The sequence below is a fragment of the Xiphophorus maculatus genome, chromosome 19 (assembly GCF_002775205.1).
Source record: "Xiphophorus maculatus strain JP 163 A chromosome 19, X_maculatus-5.0-male, whole genome shotgun sequence".
Classification (NCBI taxonomy): Eukaryota; Metazoa; Chordata; class Actinopteri; order Cyprinodontiformes; family Poeciliidae; genus Xiphophorus; species Xiphophorus maculatus.
Window position 1 is genome coordinate 17,045,068 of NC_036461.1, and position 17,000 is coordinate 17,062,067.

The following is a 17,000-nucleotide window of genomic DNA, read 5'->3' on the forward strand; positions in this document are numbered from 1 at the left end:
TACCAATCACTTCTGCAAAAAGGAAATACAACACAGTTTACCTCCAGTCACCAAGATGGAGGTCCATGAAATGTTCGAGTTGAAAAGTGACCCAAGAACAACCCGATGAAATGGATTAGCTATAAGGTGGTGAAAAACAGGCTGCTTTTAACAGGAAACACTGAGATTTCAGGTATCCTGGTTTGTAATTCAGGAAACGTGAAAGTGGAAACTGGCCATAATTGCAGCCAAGAACTCTATAGCGAAAGATGAAACTCAAAAAGGTTGTACTGGCAATGTAAAAACAACAGAAACACGATCACATTAGCTTGTGTGATGCAGCTGGCTTTACTGGAATGTGCCATCAGCCGTGTGTAAATCAAATACAGAGGGAGAAATGTGTTTAATTAAGAGAATCCCTTTGAAACCTCTGATCAGCTGCAAGATGTGATTTGCAAGCAATGTGTGTGAAAACAGAGGGAGGCGACATGTTGCGTCCATGTTTGGAAATTAGCGCTTTGGATTGCAGCATGAAGGACGCTGATGCGAACCCAGATGGCTTTAAGGAGTCAAAGTCTTCATCCGTCAGTGAGAGGGAATCAAATCATCGAGAAACTAGGTTCAGTCAGCCAAGCCTCGCATGGACCTTGAACTCATGATGGGTAGGAGTGCACTTTTCATGGCTTCACATAAGAGTTAAGGGGAAATATTGTATTTTTAAAATTTTATCTGCAGCCTAGTTATTTGAGAGCTGTCTGTTTCACACAATGGGCTCTGAAATTAGGTCTCATAGAAATGCTAATTTTAAAAACAATTTTTAACACAAAAATACCACATGCAGACTCCCCACATGCCCTACTCCAAACCACTACAATGAGCTTTTTCTCCTTTTTATGCAAACCATTGGTCCACCTTTTGAGTCTGGCAGCTGTGCATATTTTATTCTTTCTGAGCAGCCCGGTTTGATGTTTAAATCACCACGCTGCAGTGTACCGGAGGTAGGTTTTTTCTCTCTCTCTCTTTTTTTTTTGCAGAGAAATTGAGTTTAAGAACTCCCACACTGGGCCAATCAAAGTGTGAAGAACTGGTTTGAAGCTGATGTATTTTAAACAGTTAAAGTTATCTCAGTCCGTTTCACAGCGATCCACGACCGCAGTGTTTACCTTCTGTCTTCCCGTTCAGACTTTTCTGCATTCATCTCCTCTTCAAGGATATGTTTTCATGTTTTTCTGAGAATATTTACTTTCTTCTTTAAGAGCAGCTCAAATGAAAGGAATACCTGATTTAATCTCAAACAGACTGTGCTGTTATAATCGCAGTAATTAAACGAGGTAAATAAATTGGACTTGCCTTGGAAATAAAGTGTGGCAGAAAGTAGTTCAGAGAGAGTATTTATGCCGGTTGGTATTGATAATGTGTTGGCGGCACTGACCGTAGCGTTGTCCAGGTCCACCCCTGCAGCCCGGGTGCTGTTGTACTGCATGAAAGGCCTGATGAAGCGCAACCTGAAGGTTCGTTCAAAGAGGAACTGCGTTTTCCTCTGGTACTCTGTGAGTCCGAAGAAGGCCATGTCTCGCAGGTTCTTCTTGGCCGACTCTAGCAGCAGCTGGGCCCTCTTCTTCTCTGGAACTGTGGACATGTTGTAGCAGCCGACCAGGCTCAAGTCGGCCAACATGCGAACCTGTGGGCAGGGAAGCAGATTTATGGATGAACTTTCACCCTAAAAACATTTACTTGGCTCCATAAGTTCTATCACGTCTGACCAGCTTTCCTCATCGCTGCTGCAAAAAGGCATCCCCACAGCATGATGATCCCACCTCTCTGTTTCACAATAGGGGTGCGTTCAGAGTGACACAAATAAACAATAACCCATTAAATTGCATGATAAATTAAAACATGCTAGATCATTTCCATTTGCATGACTGTTTTTCTGGTGTCTTTCACTCTCTACCAAAGACTGGATCACAAACTGCTTCAGTTTGCTGCATCGGTCTCAACTAGCCCCTTTTTTGAAGGGAAACATTGTTTACAGAGACTTCAGTATCCATTTTATTTGTTGATTCAGTTGTTTTGTTTATGTATTTTGTATATTTAAAATGTCTTCCTGTTCCAGTGTTAAATGTTCATTAGGAATTAAGGTTTATCGAGCTTTAACAGGGTGTACTTGCATTATTATGCCATTATCTTTATACTACTTGAAAATGGTCTCAAAACAACAATATCAAAGTTTATCACAGCTTCTGGGACAATTTCAGCAAAGTTTGTTATTGTGACAGGACAAAATACAAATGATATTTTTTAAAAACATTTTTCAAATAATATTTTGCATGATAGCCAAATTGTACGGCCACCCAAAAAGGCCAACAAAATACAAAAGCCATACTGGAAGTTATATTAGTAAGTTTAGCAAAACTACCAATGGGGCATTTTGTAAAAATGTTGTTCTCACCTACAGGAGCTCCTTTTTCAGATTTACTGTGTTCCCCACACAGATCGTAGCAACGCAGGAACAAGACTTCCGACTCCCTTTTCAGTGTTTGACTAAAAGTTAAACAGGCTTTTCAACCTGAGCGATGGATCTCTGCATCTCCTCCAGCGACCCAAGGAGCCTCTTCTGATCGATACGGTCATTGCTCAGCCTGTTATTTTAGGTGGATGTTTTCTGATGAACAGCTTATGTAGTCTTGCTTCTGTTTGTTTACTATTGTTCTCTGAATCATTCTCCGAACATCTGTATTTAGAATTTAAATTACACACATGTTGTTTTATAATAGGTTATCTTCTGAAGGCAACATTGGATTTCATTTAGGTGTCAGAGTAATGGCGGTCTGAATACACATTCCCCACTTTTCATATTTTTCTTGTAAAATATGTGTGCTTTTTTTCCCCACTTGACTATTATGCAATATCTTTAATTCAAGTCCCCAAGAAGGCGTTCTTCATTGCAAAATCTAGCGCAATTAGTACATATTGCAAAACAAGAAAATGAGAAAAAGTCCAGCTGACAACATCATGTACACCTTGGCCTGCAGGTGCGTCGTGTGTATGGTGTGGATAGTCACAGGAGGCTTAATAAACCCCCCTCAGGTCCAGATGAGATAAGCTGGGAAACACAATGAGGTGGGAGACAGAAATGGCATGAGGAAAGAAAAGGTGTGTATTTGCTGTTTTTATGGCCAGAGGGCAAACGTCTGACTGTGCCAAGGTGTGTGAGAGTGTGTTTTTTATACATTACACAAGTCTTTTTTTCAGGAAAGAGAAGAAAAAACTCAAATTAAAGATCAAATTTCCTTTTTTAAGAATATTCAACACATAATCCAATTTTCCTGAGAAAGCTCATTTCCTGTGTCGTCATCTTCAAGTGAAACCAGCTGCAGGTGCAGTCTAGCAGGTCATAAATCATGCAACAACTCCCACCTCTTAGAGCTTAGCCTGTACCGTGTTTGTTTTTATTTTCTTATTTCTTGCGTTGTTTCATCATACATCAGCTAATTGCTGCGTACCTGTCTGTTGTTGGCCAGGTTGTACGGACAGTCCATGAACTGCTGCAGCGTGCACCCCGACCAGTCGGAGCCTTCGTAGCAGGAAGGCAGCTCCTCGGGCGTCGGGGTTCGGCCGTCACACATGTGCAGGGAGGTTTTCCACGTGGCTCCCCGCTGCACGTGCCTCCACTCGCTGAGGTAGCGGGACACAGGGTCCCTCAGCAGAGTGATGTAGTAAAACTTCCTGTTTGGTGACAAAAAGGAAGGGAAGATGGAGGGGGGAAGGCACAGGTAAGAATTCATTTTCATAAAACATTGAAAGTGATGTGAAAGACATCCAGCTCAGGGTGCCTACACAGCTTTTATGAGAAATGTTTAAAGTTTTTCCAAACTCAAATCTTCAGAGTTCCTAGTAGTTTTCAATACATTTTATAAATAAGGTGAGATTTCTACAGGAGAACAGAACCAGGAGGAAAGGATAAGTAGATGAACAAATGAACAGAAGGACTGACAACAAGGGTGTACTGACAGATCCAGAAATGGAGACATGGATGCAACATTTAGAGAATGTTTTAAGAAAAAAGTCTGAAAATGTAAAACCTTAAATTAAATTCCAGATTTTCCTGACTGTAAGGATTAGATGATTCTGATCATACAAACATTTAACCTAGACCAGAAAAGTGAAGAATAGAAGGATTTTACTTAAAAATCAGGAAACTTATAAACAACCCTCACCATCCTCATAAACAAAGTGTTAGACAAAGTGTCTTTAGTCAGAGGCTTCTTCAAATTCAATGCAATAAATACAGACCGCTACAGATATCCCTCCTGGCCACAGCCATCACCTTCTACAATAACTCTTTAATTATATGAGTCACAACAACTTTTAATTTCCACTTGGAATCAATAAAGCCTTTCTGAATTTGATCAGTTTCTTAATTTTATTGAATCAAGCAGTTTCAACAAATTCAGTTAAAACCACAAAGATTACAGAAACGACTGCTACAAAAACACATGTAATTCCACCATTAGCCATGTGGAGGCACTGTTTGCAAGAGTTTACATTGAAAGTCTATTTTCCACCAACCCAACTCCAAGCACAGAGACTGAGGTCCTCATATGTTATGTTTATTTAGCAGAAACTGCTTTCTGATGCAGAAAAAGTGTGTGTCTGGAAGACAGGAAGTGGAAGTAAAAATGAACAGGAAGCGGAGGAGGAGAAGGAGAAAGAGGACAGAGTTGATGGGTATCACAGTGGATCGACTCGGCATCCGAGAACCACCCCGCGCAGGAAACAGAAAGTTGCTGGCATTAGCACACCTCCCTCTGCAGCGCGCATCTCCAGGCAGCAAGGCTCGGTGTCTCCAACACCCTTCCTCCTGCTTCACACTGGCGTCGAAACATTACATCTTCCTCAGAGAGATGACTCACAAGGCATCCGAGATTTGGATGGGACCGCTTCTGTGGTGTATGTGTGAGAAGTAATGGTGCGTGGAACGGCCTCGATATCTCTCTGGAGGAGGGGACACTCCCACTTGAGTGGAGACCCTTCCAGGTCCCAACACTCACGCTAATTACTGCGGTCCAATCAGTCAACGCATCCTCATTAACGACGCACGCACAGGACTTTAATGTGGATTGGTGATGTTTGAGTATGAGATCGCTGGCTGTGTCTTTTCTGGGCACAGGACGCAGGCCAGGAAGACGCTGCCCTCCTCCCCTGCACGCAACACGTCAGAGGAATGTTTGCAGAGGGAATTTTTTGTGCTGACAGGACTCGATGTAGTCTATCACCTTATACAAGCAGACCTCCCCTCAGACAAACAGACAGACTATATGCTTTCAACGCTACAGTGCTTTTAGACGTCTTCATAATTTGTTACATTACAACCACAGAATTTAACGTATTCTGGATGCAATAACTACGGAATCAGATTGAAAATCATTCATGGTCTGTTAAGTTTTACGACTGAAAATCATTGCAAGTGTTTACCAGGTTATATATCTGGTAACTAAAACTGAGTTCCTTATGTTTGGAAAATAACTCGTGGTTCATTCAGCCAAATCAGAAACAAAATTTCAAGTCCTACAACAGGCTATTAAGGTTTAGACTTTGAGTAGGTCATTCTAAAACATAAATATGCTTTACAATATTCACACATCCACAATCATAACATTGTGGATGTGTGATTAGTCTCACCTGAAAGTGAACTTTTTATGAGGTTCTTTTAACAATGGTTGTCTCCTTGCAGTTCTTGGATAAACAGAAAATTCATAGATACACAGCTAATTCTTATTCATATCAACATATTCTTTTTTGGCTGTCATTGGTCCTCTGCTCATCCCAACCAGCCACACCTTTGTCTGTGAACACCTGTAAAGCTGAATGCCACATTAAGGAGTTTGCTAGGGTGGAGTGCTTTTTATTGTAATCCTAGTTTGCTTCTGTTAATCTTTAGTTAGGGAGGTAAGTTATTATCATTTGGTTTATTTGTTTTAAATAGGTAAGCTTGGTTTATACATTTCAGGATGGATCATCTTCATGTAATGATCTGGCCACCCAAAGACATGTCAGAACGTGAACTCTGCTTAATAAATAGGTGACTTCCAGCAAGCAACTGATTGCACTGGATTTTATATGTGGGTGTTCGAGTAAAGAGAATTGAAACTCCACATGCATGACTTTGTGTTGGTCTCTTCCTTAAAATCCATAGAAAAATGCAATGATGTTTGTGGTTGGAACATGATGAAATGTGAAAAAGCAGAAAAAGAGTGACACGCAAACACTCTTTTTGTGTGTATTGGGTATTTGTTCCCAATACCGTTTCTCGGTATTGGGAACAAAAAAAGATTGGGTAGATTCTGGTCAGAGCTTTTCCTGGCAGCTCGAGCGGCAGCAAAATAAACCCCAACCTGATTTGGCATGAGAGAAGGCTTGATCCATGCAAATGAAACAAATGAAGTAGCGGCAGGGGGATCACGGACAATAAAACGACTAAAGCTTCAATCCGGTGGCAGCTGGGAGATCCCGGACAACCAGCCTAGACGGACCCTCAATCCCCGACCATAGACACGAGTTTCCAAACTCCAAATCCCATCAACCTAAACCTAAAATCCCATCCTACTACCCCCTTCCTCTCCATGTCTAATAAAAAAAAAAAAAAAAGGACAGCCGAACCGGAGCCTGGAGGAGAGCGGGGGTACATTATGGAGATTCCTATGATGACATTATCAGCATTCTTAACACTCCCCAGAGTGCCGTGTGTGTTTGTGTGCCAGTTCATGAGCCTGCTGTGGGTTTCAGAGCAAGAATACGCCTATTAAATCAGTGATGACATTTCCCCCCTCTTGGCTCCCATTCCACAAAAAAAGAGAAAAAAAAAATCATGGTGCTGTTTGGGCCTCGCTACACAGACTGGAAGAAAGCAAGAGAGACAGAGAGGGTAAAAAACAGAGAGGAAGACAGGAAAAAGAAAAAGTACGAAGGAGGCGGCGGAAGAGAATTTCAATTAGTTTTTTTCTAATACTGTGAAAGCAGTGAGGGCCCCGAGCCCAAGTGATTTATCAAAGTTATGGCTCTCACTATAATGAAGGCTCAGGCATATTACCACACAAAATAAATAAATAACATGCACGCAAACCCACTCACACACACACGTAAGCAAGCAAGCCTCCCCGTCGTGTCTGCTGGGTCAGACAGACTGCATAGTCGGTGTCGTGGAGGCTTTCTCGCCTGGGAAAGATCTAAATGTCTGGCCTTGGACGTAGATCCCTTTGTAATGAGGTTTTAACCCACAAACATCCACTCGCTCACCAGGAAAGTCTGCTCCCAATCACTCAAACACACACACCCCCACACACGCCTACATTTCCTCCTTGAAAGGTGGCGGAGCGTTACAGCAGATATTTTACCACGACGACAGGTGATCTCGCCTGTCAATTTAACCTCAAAGCTAATACGCAGCGCTCTTTGAGTCTCACTGTACACATTTAGGAACATCAGCGTCTGGCTGAGCACGGGAATTTGCAGTCGGGGCACAGCACCCTGCATCGCCCTCTCCCAGACTATATTTACGTGCCGCACATTTTTCATTAAGTCTCCCAAGAAAAGAATGAATAAATAAACAAAATAAACGCAGAGTACCAGAGCAGCATAAAATCTCACATCAAATATCAAAAGAGTGCGTTCATTGGCTTATTGATTCAACCCATCGGACTAATTGTGTGAGGGAGCTTGAAGGAAACAAAATCAAATCTTTGTTTAGGTGTTATGAGGCTATTGTCTGGAGCATTCCCAAGCTGGAGCAGAGAAGACAACTGTTTCGCTTTTGTCTCACTTCTTCCATTTCTTTTTCCTGTTGATCATTTTTAATGAATTCGGCACCAACAGTGTAAGTGTGTCATGGCGCCATTTAGAGCAAAAAAGAAAGAAAAAAAAAACTACCACACATTCACCTCAATTTCTTCATCTGAGGGCTTTTTGCCCTCCTCCTCTCAGCAACGCTGCGCTTCTATGTGTGATAAAGAAGTGAGTATTAGTTGCTTCTGTGCTTGGATTCTTACATCATTAATAAATGGCAAAAATAAATAAATACTATAAAAATTGCTGAAGGATTTTGGTGGTGCCTAGGGCTGGGTCTTAAATTGTTTCTAGCAATTAATCAAATTGTTTTTGAATATTTAATTTTTGAAAAATAAATTATTTTCTCACAAATGCACTCTTTGGTTTAGAGCCCAGTGATGTCAGTCAGCCCAAAGCCATCCACCGATTACACCGATCTATTTGCTTGGACTTTGAATTCAGGTCAAGTAAAATTAGGGACGATTGAAAAAAAATATAGTTTTATTTCTCTCTACTGTAATTTCTTTTTAAAACAAGAAAGCAATAAAAAATGGATTAAAATGAAAAATCAGATTTGATCAAATAAAATCTGAGATTTTATTTTTAAAATATAATCGTAATGATGGAGTTTAAACACCATATGGCATTTTAAAATACTGGTTCTGGCCCAATAAACATCAGATTTAGTTTTGACCAGTCACTGGTTGACCTCCTATTTATGCAATTATCTAACTATGAAATATCGGGCCTTTATTTTGAAGGGTAACCAGCAATCACTTTTCATCATTAGCATTTTGTCATTTGGAATCTACTTCTGCAATAGCCAAACTAAATTAAAGCTTTAAGGAGTAAATAAACGTTATTTTTAAGGTCAATCAGAATACCGTTTAATCACTGGATAAAACAAGGACTTGAATTGTTAACTTAATGTTTATATTACTCATTAAAAAGTGAGACTCCCATTTTGAAAAGTGGTTGAGGTTTAGTTTAGTTAGATATTGGAGACAGATCTGGCATATAGCAGAGTTAGCACGTTTCGTTGCTAACTCAGCTAGTAGCGAAAGTCGAGAGTTGATTTCCTCATTCTGTGTTTAAATACCAGAAACATGCTCTAAAGAGATATTTTATAGAACTATATACACCACTGTTGAAATTGTTAGATAATTTGTCATACCTGAAATTTGCATTGAATTTCATATGCACCAGAAGCCATATTTAATAAAAATTGTGGCTGTTTGTCAAACTCTGGCTTTCCTAAATTAAATTCCGACTTTATTGGATGTTCTTGCTACATTTTTGGCTGGAAATTTTATTATTATTTTGTTTAAAAAATTGTGATCCCAGAGGGCGGATTAAACAAAGCCTTCCCATGCACTGAATCGCTCTCCATTCATCGCTACGTTACAGACAGCACCTGTAAACACCATAAACATAAACGGCAAAAGCTTTAACACAAAAATTGCCATGACGAGCCTTTTAATGCCAATGCAGCTCATATTTTACCACAACCATGTTTATGTGATGTGTCTGAGCGTTATCAAGAGGAAACACACGGCAGCTGGTGCTGTTGTGGTCCCAGAGTGTCTGGAGAAAATGAGACAGTTTCCTGTGGGCCACAAATCACCAGTTTTACCACGTCTCTTTAACCTCACTTCCCTCCAGCTTAAATCTTTCACCTTCTCTCGTTAGACCTTCTTCAGTCCGTCAAAGCTTCGTCTTATATTTGAACCAGAAGTCTGGAGCCATCACTAACATGGTTCAATAAATATTCAAACTGTGTCAATTTTACATGAAATAGTCCCTATTTTTAAACAAAGTGTAGCTTTACATGAAACAACAAGGGAACCAAAGGAAGCGCAGCTGCTGGTTAAGAGCTGCAATACACTAGAGACAGCAAAATCTATGTTTCCTAAGGCAACTCAGGAGGAAAAAAAATAAAATAAATTAGAGACCTTAAATAAAAGGTTATGGCTTGTACACATTCTCATGTAAGCACCCAGACACACAAAAACAGAGACGCCAACTGCACCCCGCTGTGCAGAGCGGCTATGATTTATTAATAGTCCACGGATGTTTGTTGAAACCAGATCTGCTTGACAAAATAGATTTTTCTTTTTCCGCCTCTAAAAATGGAGCCTGGACTCAATCGAAACAGGAAAATAAAATAAAAAAGAGCAATGAGGAAGATACAGGTTTGTCACCTGAATACAAAAAGTTGAAACAATGACATTTGCAGAGCAACAATGCAAGTGCTGAGATACAAGTGGAACAAACTAAAGTCCAGAGAACACAGGTTGAATGATTTTTGCAGAAATATACTAAAAATGTCTCTGGAAACTGAGAATAATGACACAATTATGGGGCTCAGTGTCACTGTGGTAAAACTGCTCAAACATCTCCATTGAGAAATCCGTTAAATTAGAATCAGACTGTAAACAAGCCCCAACCCAATTTGTGAGTGAAGTCTCCTTATTGGGGTTTAAAGACTTGTGTGTCTCCACCCTGTTTTCTGAGGCTCAGATAGAGCCAAAGTATGCGACAGAATGTTAGGAGAAAATGGGCAGCATGTCAGAACATGAAGCTCAGCAGACAGTAGCGAAATCCTTCCTCTTTTCTCTATTTGCTCTCAACATACCAGCTCAGAGTACAAACATCCACCATCGCTGTGAAAATGACCCCTCATCACCAAACCTCACCCTCTGACCTCCTTCCTACTTCTGTGTCCTTTCCTCTGAATATATTTCATCCTGAGCAGCTCTGCCTCACAATGATCTCCTGAGACGGACAGAAACAAGTCGTCCAGATCAGCTGTTTTCTAACTAGGTGTACTTAGATGTATCGCCTCTCCGTTTGTTAGCTGATCAATAACCGCCTCAGGATCCAGACTGGCTGCCTTTGTAATGTGGACTTGAAGCATTGAAGACATGCTATAACAGATGGGGGCAAAAGACAGACAAGGAGTTAGAGGGACTGGGGGTGAGAGGAGTCAATGTTGGGATGAAGTGGAGAGATCCAAATGGGCGTAAGCAGAGTGATGTTCTGGTTAAATATGGGGACAGCAGTGGACATTTTTCATGTTTTAGCTGAAAGCAGGAAGGCTTTAAGGTTAAGCAATCTGTTTCATCCAACCAAAGTTAATTAAAACAGGCATGAATGTGTGCCACTGCAGGGATCTTTTAAATAGAACATAACTTTATGTAGCAGCAAAGTTGGTATTATCACTATGATTAATTAATCTGGCACATTGCTATAGTTTAGATTAGAAATTGAAAAACTTTGGAAGTTTTTCAACAATACTTATTGAAAAACAATACTTATTGCGTTGACAATACCTTCTAAGCCAAAAGAACAACAGAAAACTAGAGATGTGTCCGTTATTGGACCAGAGATCGGAATCGTCCATCTTCAAATTAAACACTGAAACTTCTGGATTTTCAACACATATGCTCTCGTGCAACTTTGACACACTTTTTTTTGTATACTTAACAAGAATTTGATGTGTTAGAGAAATATTTGTGTAATGTCTTCAAAACTGCTACACATTAAAGGATGCTTCTCTTAAATGTTAGATTCCTTAGAGAAAAAAAAAGGACTTGACTGAATCAGAAGGTCAGACCCAAAAATGTAGAAATGGGTCCGATTAGTGTGTTTCAAAATAGATACTCATCCTAATGTAGACCTCTAACTACTTCATTTAGATTTACGCTCATCTGCTTTCCTTGAGTGGCTTGTTCTTTAGTCTTTCCCATTTTGAAAAGTGACCAAGAGAAATAGGTTTCTCTCTCCTGTTATATTGAGATTGTGGATTATTAATTTAAAATTTTTTTCAGATAATTTTAAAAAGTAAAGCTTAACTGCCAAAATTATACAATATTTAATATTTTTTCTATTTTAAAATGTGACACTGACTTTAAAAAATTAAAAAAAAATATATATATAAGATGAATAAATAAACGATTAATTTATTTTGAAGCTTTTTACACATTTTAAAACACGGATGCCAACTATTTGTTTTGAATGTAATAAGAAAATGTTTTGCCTACTTTTAAACCAGACACTTAATAATTTAATAAAACACTGGTTTTATCTTCTCTAACAATTAGCTTCCTTTTTAAATGTGGTTAAACAGAACAGGAAATTACAATTTTAGCTGTGACAAAATTGTGGCTCATCGGGTTAAGATTTTTCAGCTTCAGGCGTTTTGTTTATGGGCCCCTAAATGAAACTCCTTCCCCTTTAGACAAAAAAGTAATTAATTTCAACCTAAGACTGAGAATGTCCAGAACCCCTGCAGGCACCAACAAAGTCTTCATGGGTGACCCTCTCTGCATGTAAGGTATTCCCACCAAAAAAAAAATGCAAGTTGGCCGTGGAAGCAGGAGTTGCCAAGCGACCATAACTAAAAGAGCGTGTGAAAACTTATCTTATGCCATGAGTGCAAGATAACAACACGGCTCACTGCATTTTTAGCGCAAAAGCCTCCTTTGCGTGATTATAAGTCGGAGCAGAGCAGCACACGAGGGAAAAATGCACGTCGGATGGAAACGTGGCCGACAGTTTGTTGTGGGGTACAGTTCAGGATCGTGCAAAAACAAAGTGAGGCCAGAAGAGAGTGCGAAAGGGGGAGGGAATCCCCTGAGTGCAAAGCTATGTACAGCAGGAATGCCTGGCCGCCTGTTCTCTCATGTAACTAGACTGGCAAGAGCCCAGATAGCTGTCTAACAGAGAGTGAGAGGTCAGCAGGGAATAAGATGGATGTGCTGGAAAGAGGATTTCACAAGTAATCACCCATCATAATTCAGAAGTGTTTTTACAGTTTTAAATTGAGTGTCCCGGAAAGGGCTGGAAAAAGTGACGGCATGACAATACATCAACTGGCTTTATCCATTTCTAAGCTGTAAGGAAGTTTGTCACAGCGTTTAAAATGGTGGTGTTGATTCATTTCCTGTGAAATACCAGGAAAAAATATGAGATGTTTACGGAAAAATATCTAACCTTATCCTATCTACTCAAAATATTTGACTTCTATCCACATTCTGTAAGAAGACGGTGAAAAAAACAACAATCACTGTTGAGTAACTACACAAACCTTTTTACAAAATATTAATTTCATTTTTGTCACTATAACAAAGGTACACAAAGTCTCAGAAAAGCAGGCATTGTTATTGTTATTTTGGATGCTCTGACACAAGCAGTTTTCCAGAACTTCCTCATTACCTCGAGCAGCTGTGCACGGGAATACAAATGTACACACCAGTGGGAGAGGACACAGACTGTGGACTTTATCCAGCCGGTTCTGTAATGCAAAGGCAATGTGATCCCTGATAAAACCCATGTGATAAAACTGGACATGGATCAAATTCACTTACAATCACTCATGTATTGGAGATTGGAAATGAAAACAAAAAAACAGGCATGTAAGACTGAACTTAAACGCGTGCAACAGTACCTTGGCTGGACTGTTGTGCATCTGCCTTGTGTTTTGTCAAAACTCACTTATCTTGTTATTAATTTATTACCTGTTTTTGAGGAACGCAGCAGAAGGAACTCGGAAGTGCATAAAGGTGTCAACAAAAACCAGCTGCGCCCTAAGAAGGAAAAACATGACTCAAATAAGAGCCGTTCCACGTGCAGGCACTGTAAAACTAAAAATATTTCGAAACAGTACAAACTGCATACTGCGTGGCTCCAACTACGTAGACGTAGAAGAAAACACCTGATCTGATCCTTCTCTGCCACCGAAGAACATTGATTAATATTTCTCTCTATTGTATGCACTGAAACCCTAGAGGACAAATTCACAAAAGGATAGTCTACATCACTGTGTGCTGCTGGGTTAATGAGATACAAACTGTCAAAAGTGTAAATCCAAACCTAATCTTAACTTTCTTTACAACTTGAATATGTGCAACCAGGTTGGAAACAAAACTTTGCACTATTTATGAGATCTTTTTTGTCGTCCCACGTTTTCTTTAATAATAAAGGTCCCAACATCTTTTAGTTCAAGAGTTGCCTTCTGCATTAGTGCGTATTTTAATATTTAACCTACATTCACACTGCAGCCTGCTGATTTGCATTGTGAAGTGCCAAAAGCAACTTCAAGCCCTTGAAAGTCACCAATGTTTCCATAATCTTATACACCTAAATCAAACGGCTGATTCAAATGGTTAAATTATCTCCTTGGCCTGTCACCAGTCATTCTTTTGGTTAGGGTGTGATGGAAGAAAGACGCAGGACAATAGTTTCTGGACACTGATCCTGGCCTAAAGGTACTCACATTTAGCCAGAGCATCAACACTTTAGGGGGCCGCATGAACTGCCAACAAAGCCTTTTTTTTGGTCTACACGTGACCACAATCTTATGTATTTGCTATAAGGAGCAAGATTTTCAGACGGAAGCATTTTCTTTCAAAGGAAATGTCCAGAGCTGGCTCAGATATTGCAAAGCCTCATGGGAGAATGTGTTATTGTGTTTTGGGCAACAATTTCAAAAAAGTGTGTTTGCTTAGAAACAACACAGGAGAGAGGAAAGCGTCATGTCAGCAATAAAACTTGATGGTGGTTTTTCAGATGGAACAGTTTATTAAAAATATATATACCATAAAGTTTTGACCTAAAACCTTCAGGTCTGTGTGGCTGGAAAGATAACGATGGATTTCATTTTCCAGGATCAAATTGAATCCCACCGTTAATTAAAATCTTTGTAAATGAATGAGAGGAAGACTAAAGTTTATGATTAACCTAAGCTGATCTTCGAACTACACTGGACAGAAAAGCTGTAGAGGCTCCAGATTGATGGATTTGAAGTGGGCAAATGCAATCATTGAAGCAATGAAGATATGGGATCCTGTATATTTTTTTTATTCATCCAAAGGTGTTTCAACAAGGTGTTAATTAGGGAAGGTAAATCAATGTGTCACTTGACATTATTATGAATTTATATTGTTTAAGTAGTAAATGATGCTGTTACCAAAAACTGGCAGCATCTGTGCCATTGTTAATGTTTTTCATCTGCTGGTTTCTTGAAAGAACCAATAAATACCAAATCTATTTGAAAATGTGGCATTTAGTAGTTATTACTTATGTCTGTCAGGCTTCCACTGTGGGTGGGAAAATTTTAGAATACTTTTATTGCGTCACATATATTTTAATTTTTTTGACTGATTTGTTGGTTTTTGCAGTTAATTTTGCAGGACAAATATCAAATTATATTTAAAAAAATGGAAATCATAAACTTTACATCTCAGAAATCTAGCATTTTATCAGCAGTGTGCAGACTTTTTAAGAGTCTCAGTATCTGCTATGAGATGCAAACAAAAAATGTATGCCAAAACAAATTTGTCAAAGCTTTTTCTTGTAATTATGCTGAGAAAAGAACCAGAAGCAGGAAGCAGCGGGTCGTTTGAGTGAACCGAAATCCACCTGATATCCCAGAAATCCCCTCCACCCGGCATCATGTTCATCTGTCTCCTGTAGCTGAGGTCAAAGCAATCATTTTGCAAACACACTGACATGCGAGTATGCTTTACACACACCAACACACCCAGTCCCCTCTTGCACACACACCTGCATGCATTGACATAATCCTTGCCGTAAGAGGCAATGTCAGATTTTCGGGAACATCCGAATAGTTCGCTTAGTGTGAAGAGGGGAAACTATCAAGAGAAAAGGGGTGAGAAATAAGTAAAAGGAGGAGACACGATGTGGAGTTTGGGGGCAATTAAAAGGCTGGGTAACGAGGCTAATGAGTAGACAGGTGGCCCTATTACAGAAGCAGCCGAGCACACTCATTAACACGCTGAAACTCACAAAACCTTCCCTGTGGCTGGGATTAGTGTGTGTGGGACCCTTTATTTCCCCCGTTGATCAGTCGTCATGTACGAGACAGGAGGCAACAGGGTAGTTTCTGTGTCTTCGCTTTGTGTTTGAGTGCAAGACTTGAAGCCAGAGTGTGAAATTGGACAGATGAGGCAGTTCAAACCTCTCCGCCACACACACACACTCGCACAGATACAAGGTTAGCCTCCACAATGCTCTCTTGTATCTATATTTCCATGTGTACTTAAGAGTAAGCACTTGCATGTAGGAATAAACAGGATAATGAAATCTTGCTGAGCCAGTAACTGTTGTGGATACCATGCAAGAGCCTCAGAGAGAGGAAAAAGACAGCAGCAGCAGAAGGTTGTTTTTTTCCCCCTTTTGATGAGAATGCATTTTCAAGGTAATGTCAAGAGTTTTCTGGGAAAATGGTAGCTATAATTATCTAGATAAGTTGGAATATGGGTTGTTTTTCATAGCAAGAGAGATGCACACACGCAGCAGAAACAAAACAGGAGATGCACATCAGGATATCTTCTGATTCGGGAAAAAAAGAATAAATTTAACTGGAAAAAGGCCCAGAGGTGGCAAGGTAAAACAGAACAGTAGCAGAGAGGTGTGTTGGAGAGGCAGGGAAAACAATGTGGGGATGGGAGAGCTGACGGTTAGAACAGCCCGTTGACATTTGAGGGGTATGTCTGCATATGAATAGAGCTTGTATGGAGAGTGGCTGTTATTATCATTAGACACAGAAGTGGGGGAAGAAGCCCAGTCAGTCAGTGAGGCATCCAGGATGGGGAGAAGGGCTGCAGGCTGGATTGTTGTTGTCCAGTTCAGGAGTGACAACTTCAACCCCAGGGAGCTGGATAGTGACAATTGGCTCTTTAGAAATAGAGGGAAAAAAAGTGAGATGGGAAGGGTTTGCGTGAGGTTTGCGTGTGCTTGTGTGTGTATATAAGGGCTTCTCCAAGCCCAATTAAGTCAGACTGCATGTCGGAGGGCCGTGCCAAACATGCCCCACCTGTTTAGAGACGGCCAAGGGGCTAATGAGCACACCCTGGAGGGACGGAATAGCATGATAGCATGAGCAACACGAAGAGGAAAATGGAAGAAAATTCCAGGGAATTAAAAAGTAATAATGACACTCCTTGTTCCTCCCCCCTCCTAGACAAGCCAAATGCTTTTTTCACTCTGTAAAATGTGACCATATTGGCTGGTGCAGTTTCCTGTGTGATGTTGTCATGAAACCTAGTGACCTACAGAAAGCACTTTTGTGCAGGAACAGCCAACACCATTGAAACAAGAGCCATTAGGACTCTCAACAATCTAAACAAACAGCTAAATTTATAAAGCAAGTCAATATGCAAGTAAAGTCCCTG

The 17,000-nt window shown here is 40.1% G+C and overlaps 1 protein-coding gene across 1 annotated transcript in view; it reads right to left on the minus strand.

Moving 5' to 3' along the window:
* hs6st1 (heparan sulfate 6-O-sulfotransferase 1) overlaps window positions 1-17,000 on the minus strand; it is a 64,272-nt gene that overhangs the window by 4,489 nt on the left and 42,783 nt on the right. The window contains exons 2-3 of the mRNA XM_005798385.3: window positions 3,483-3,705; window positions 1,412-1,660 (exon numbers count right to left, since the gene is read on the minus strand). Coding sequence (XP_005798442.1) covers window positions 1,412-1,660; window positions 3,483-3,705 — 472 coding nt within the window. The remainder of the gene's footprint in view (window positions 1-1,411; window positions 1,661-3,482; window positions 3,706-17,000) is intronic.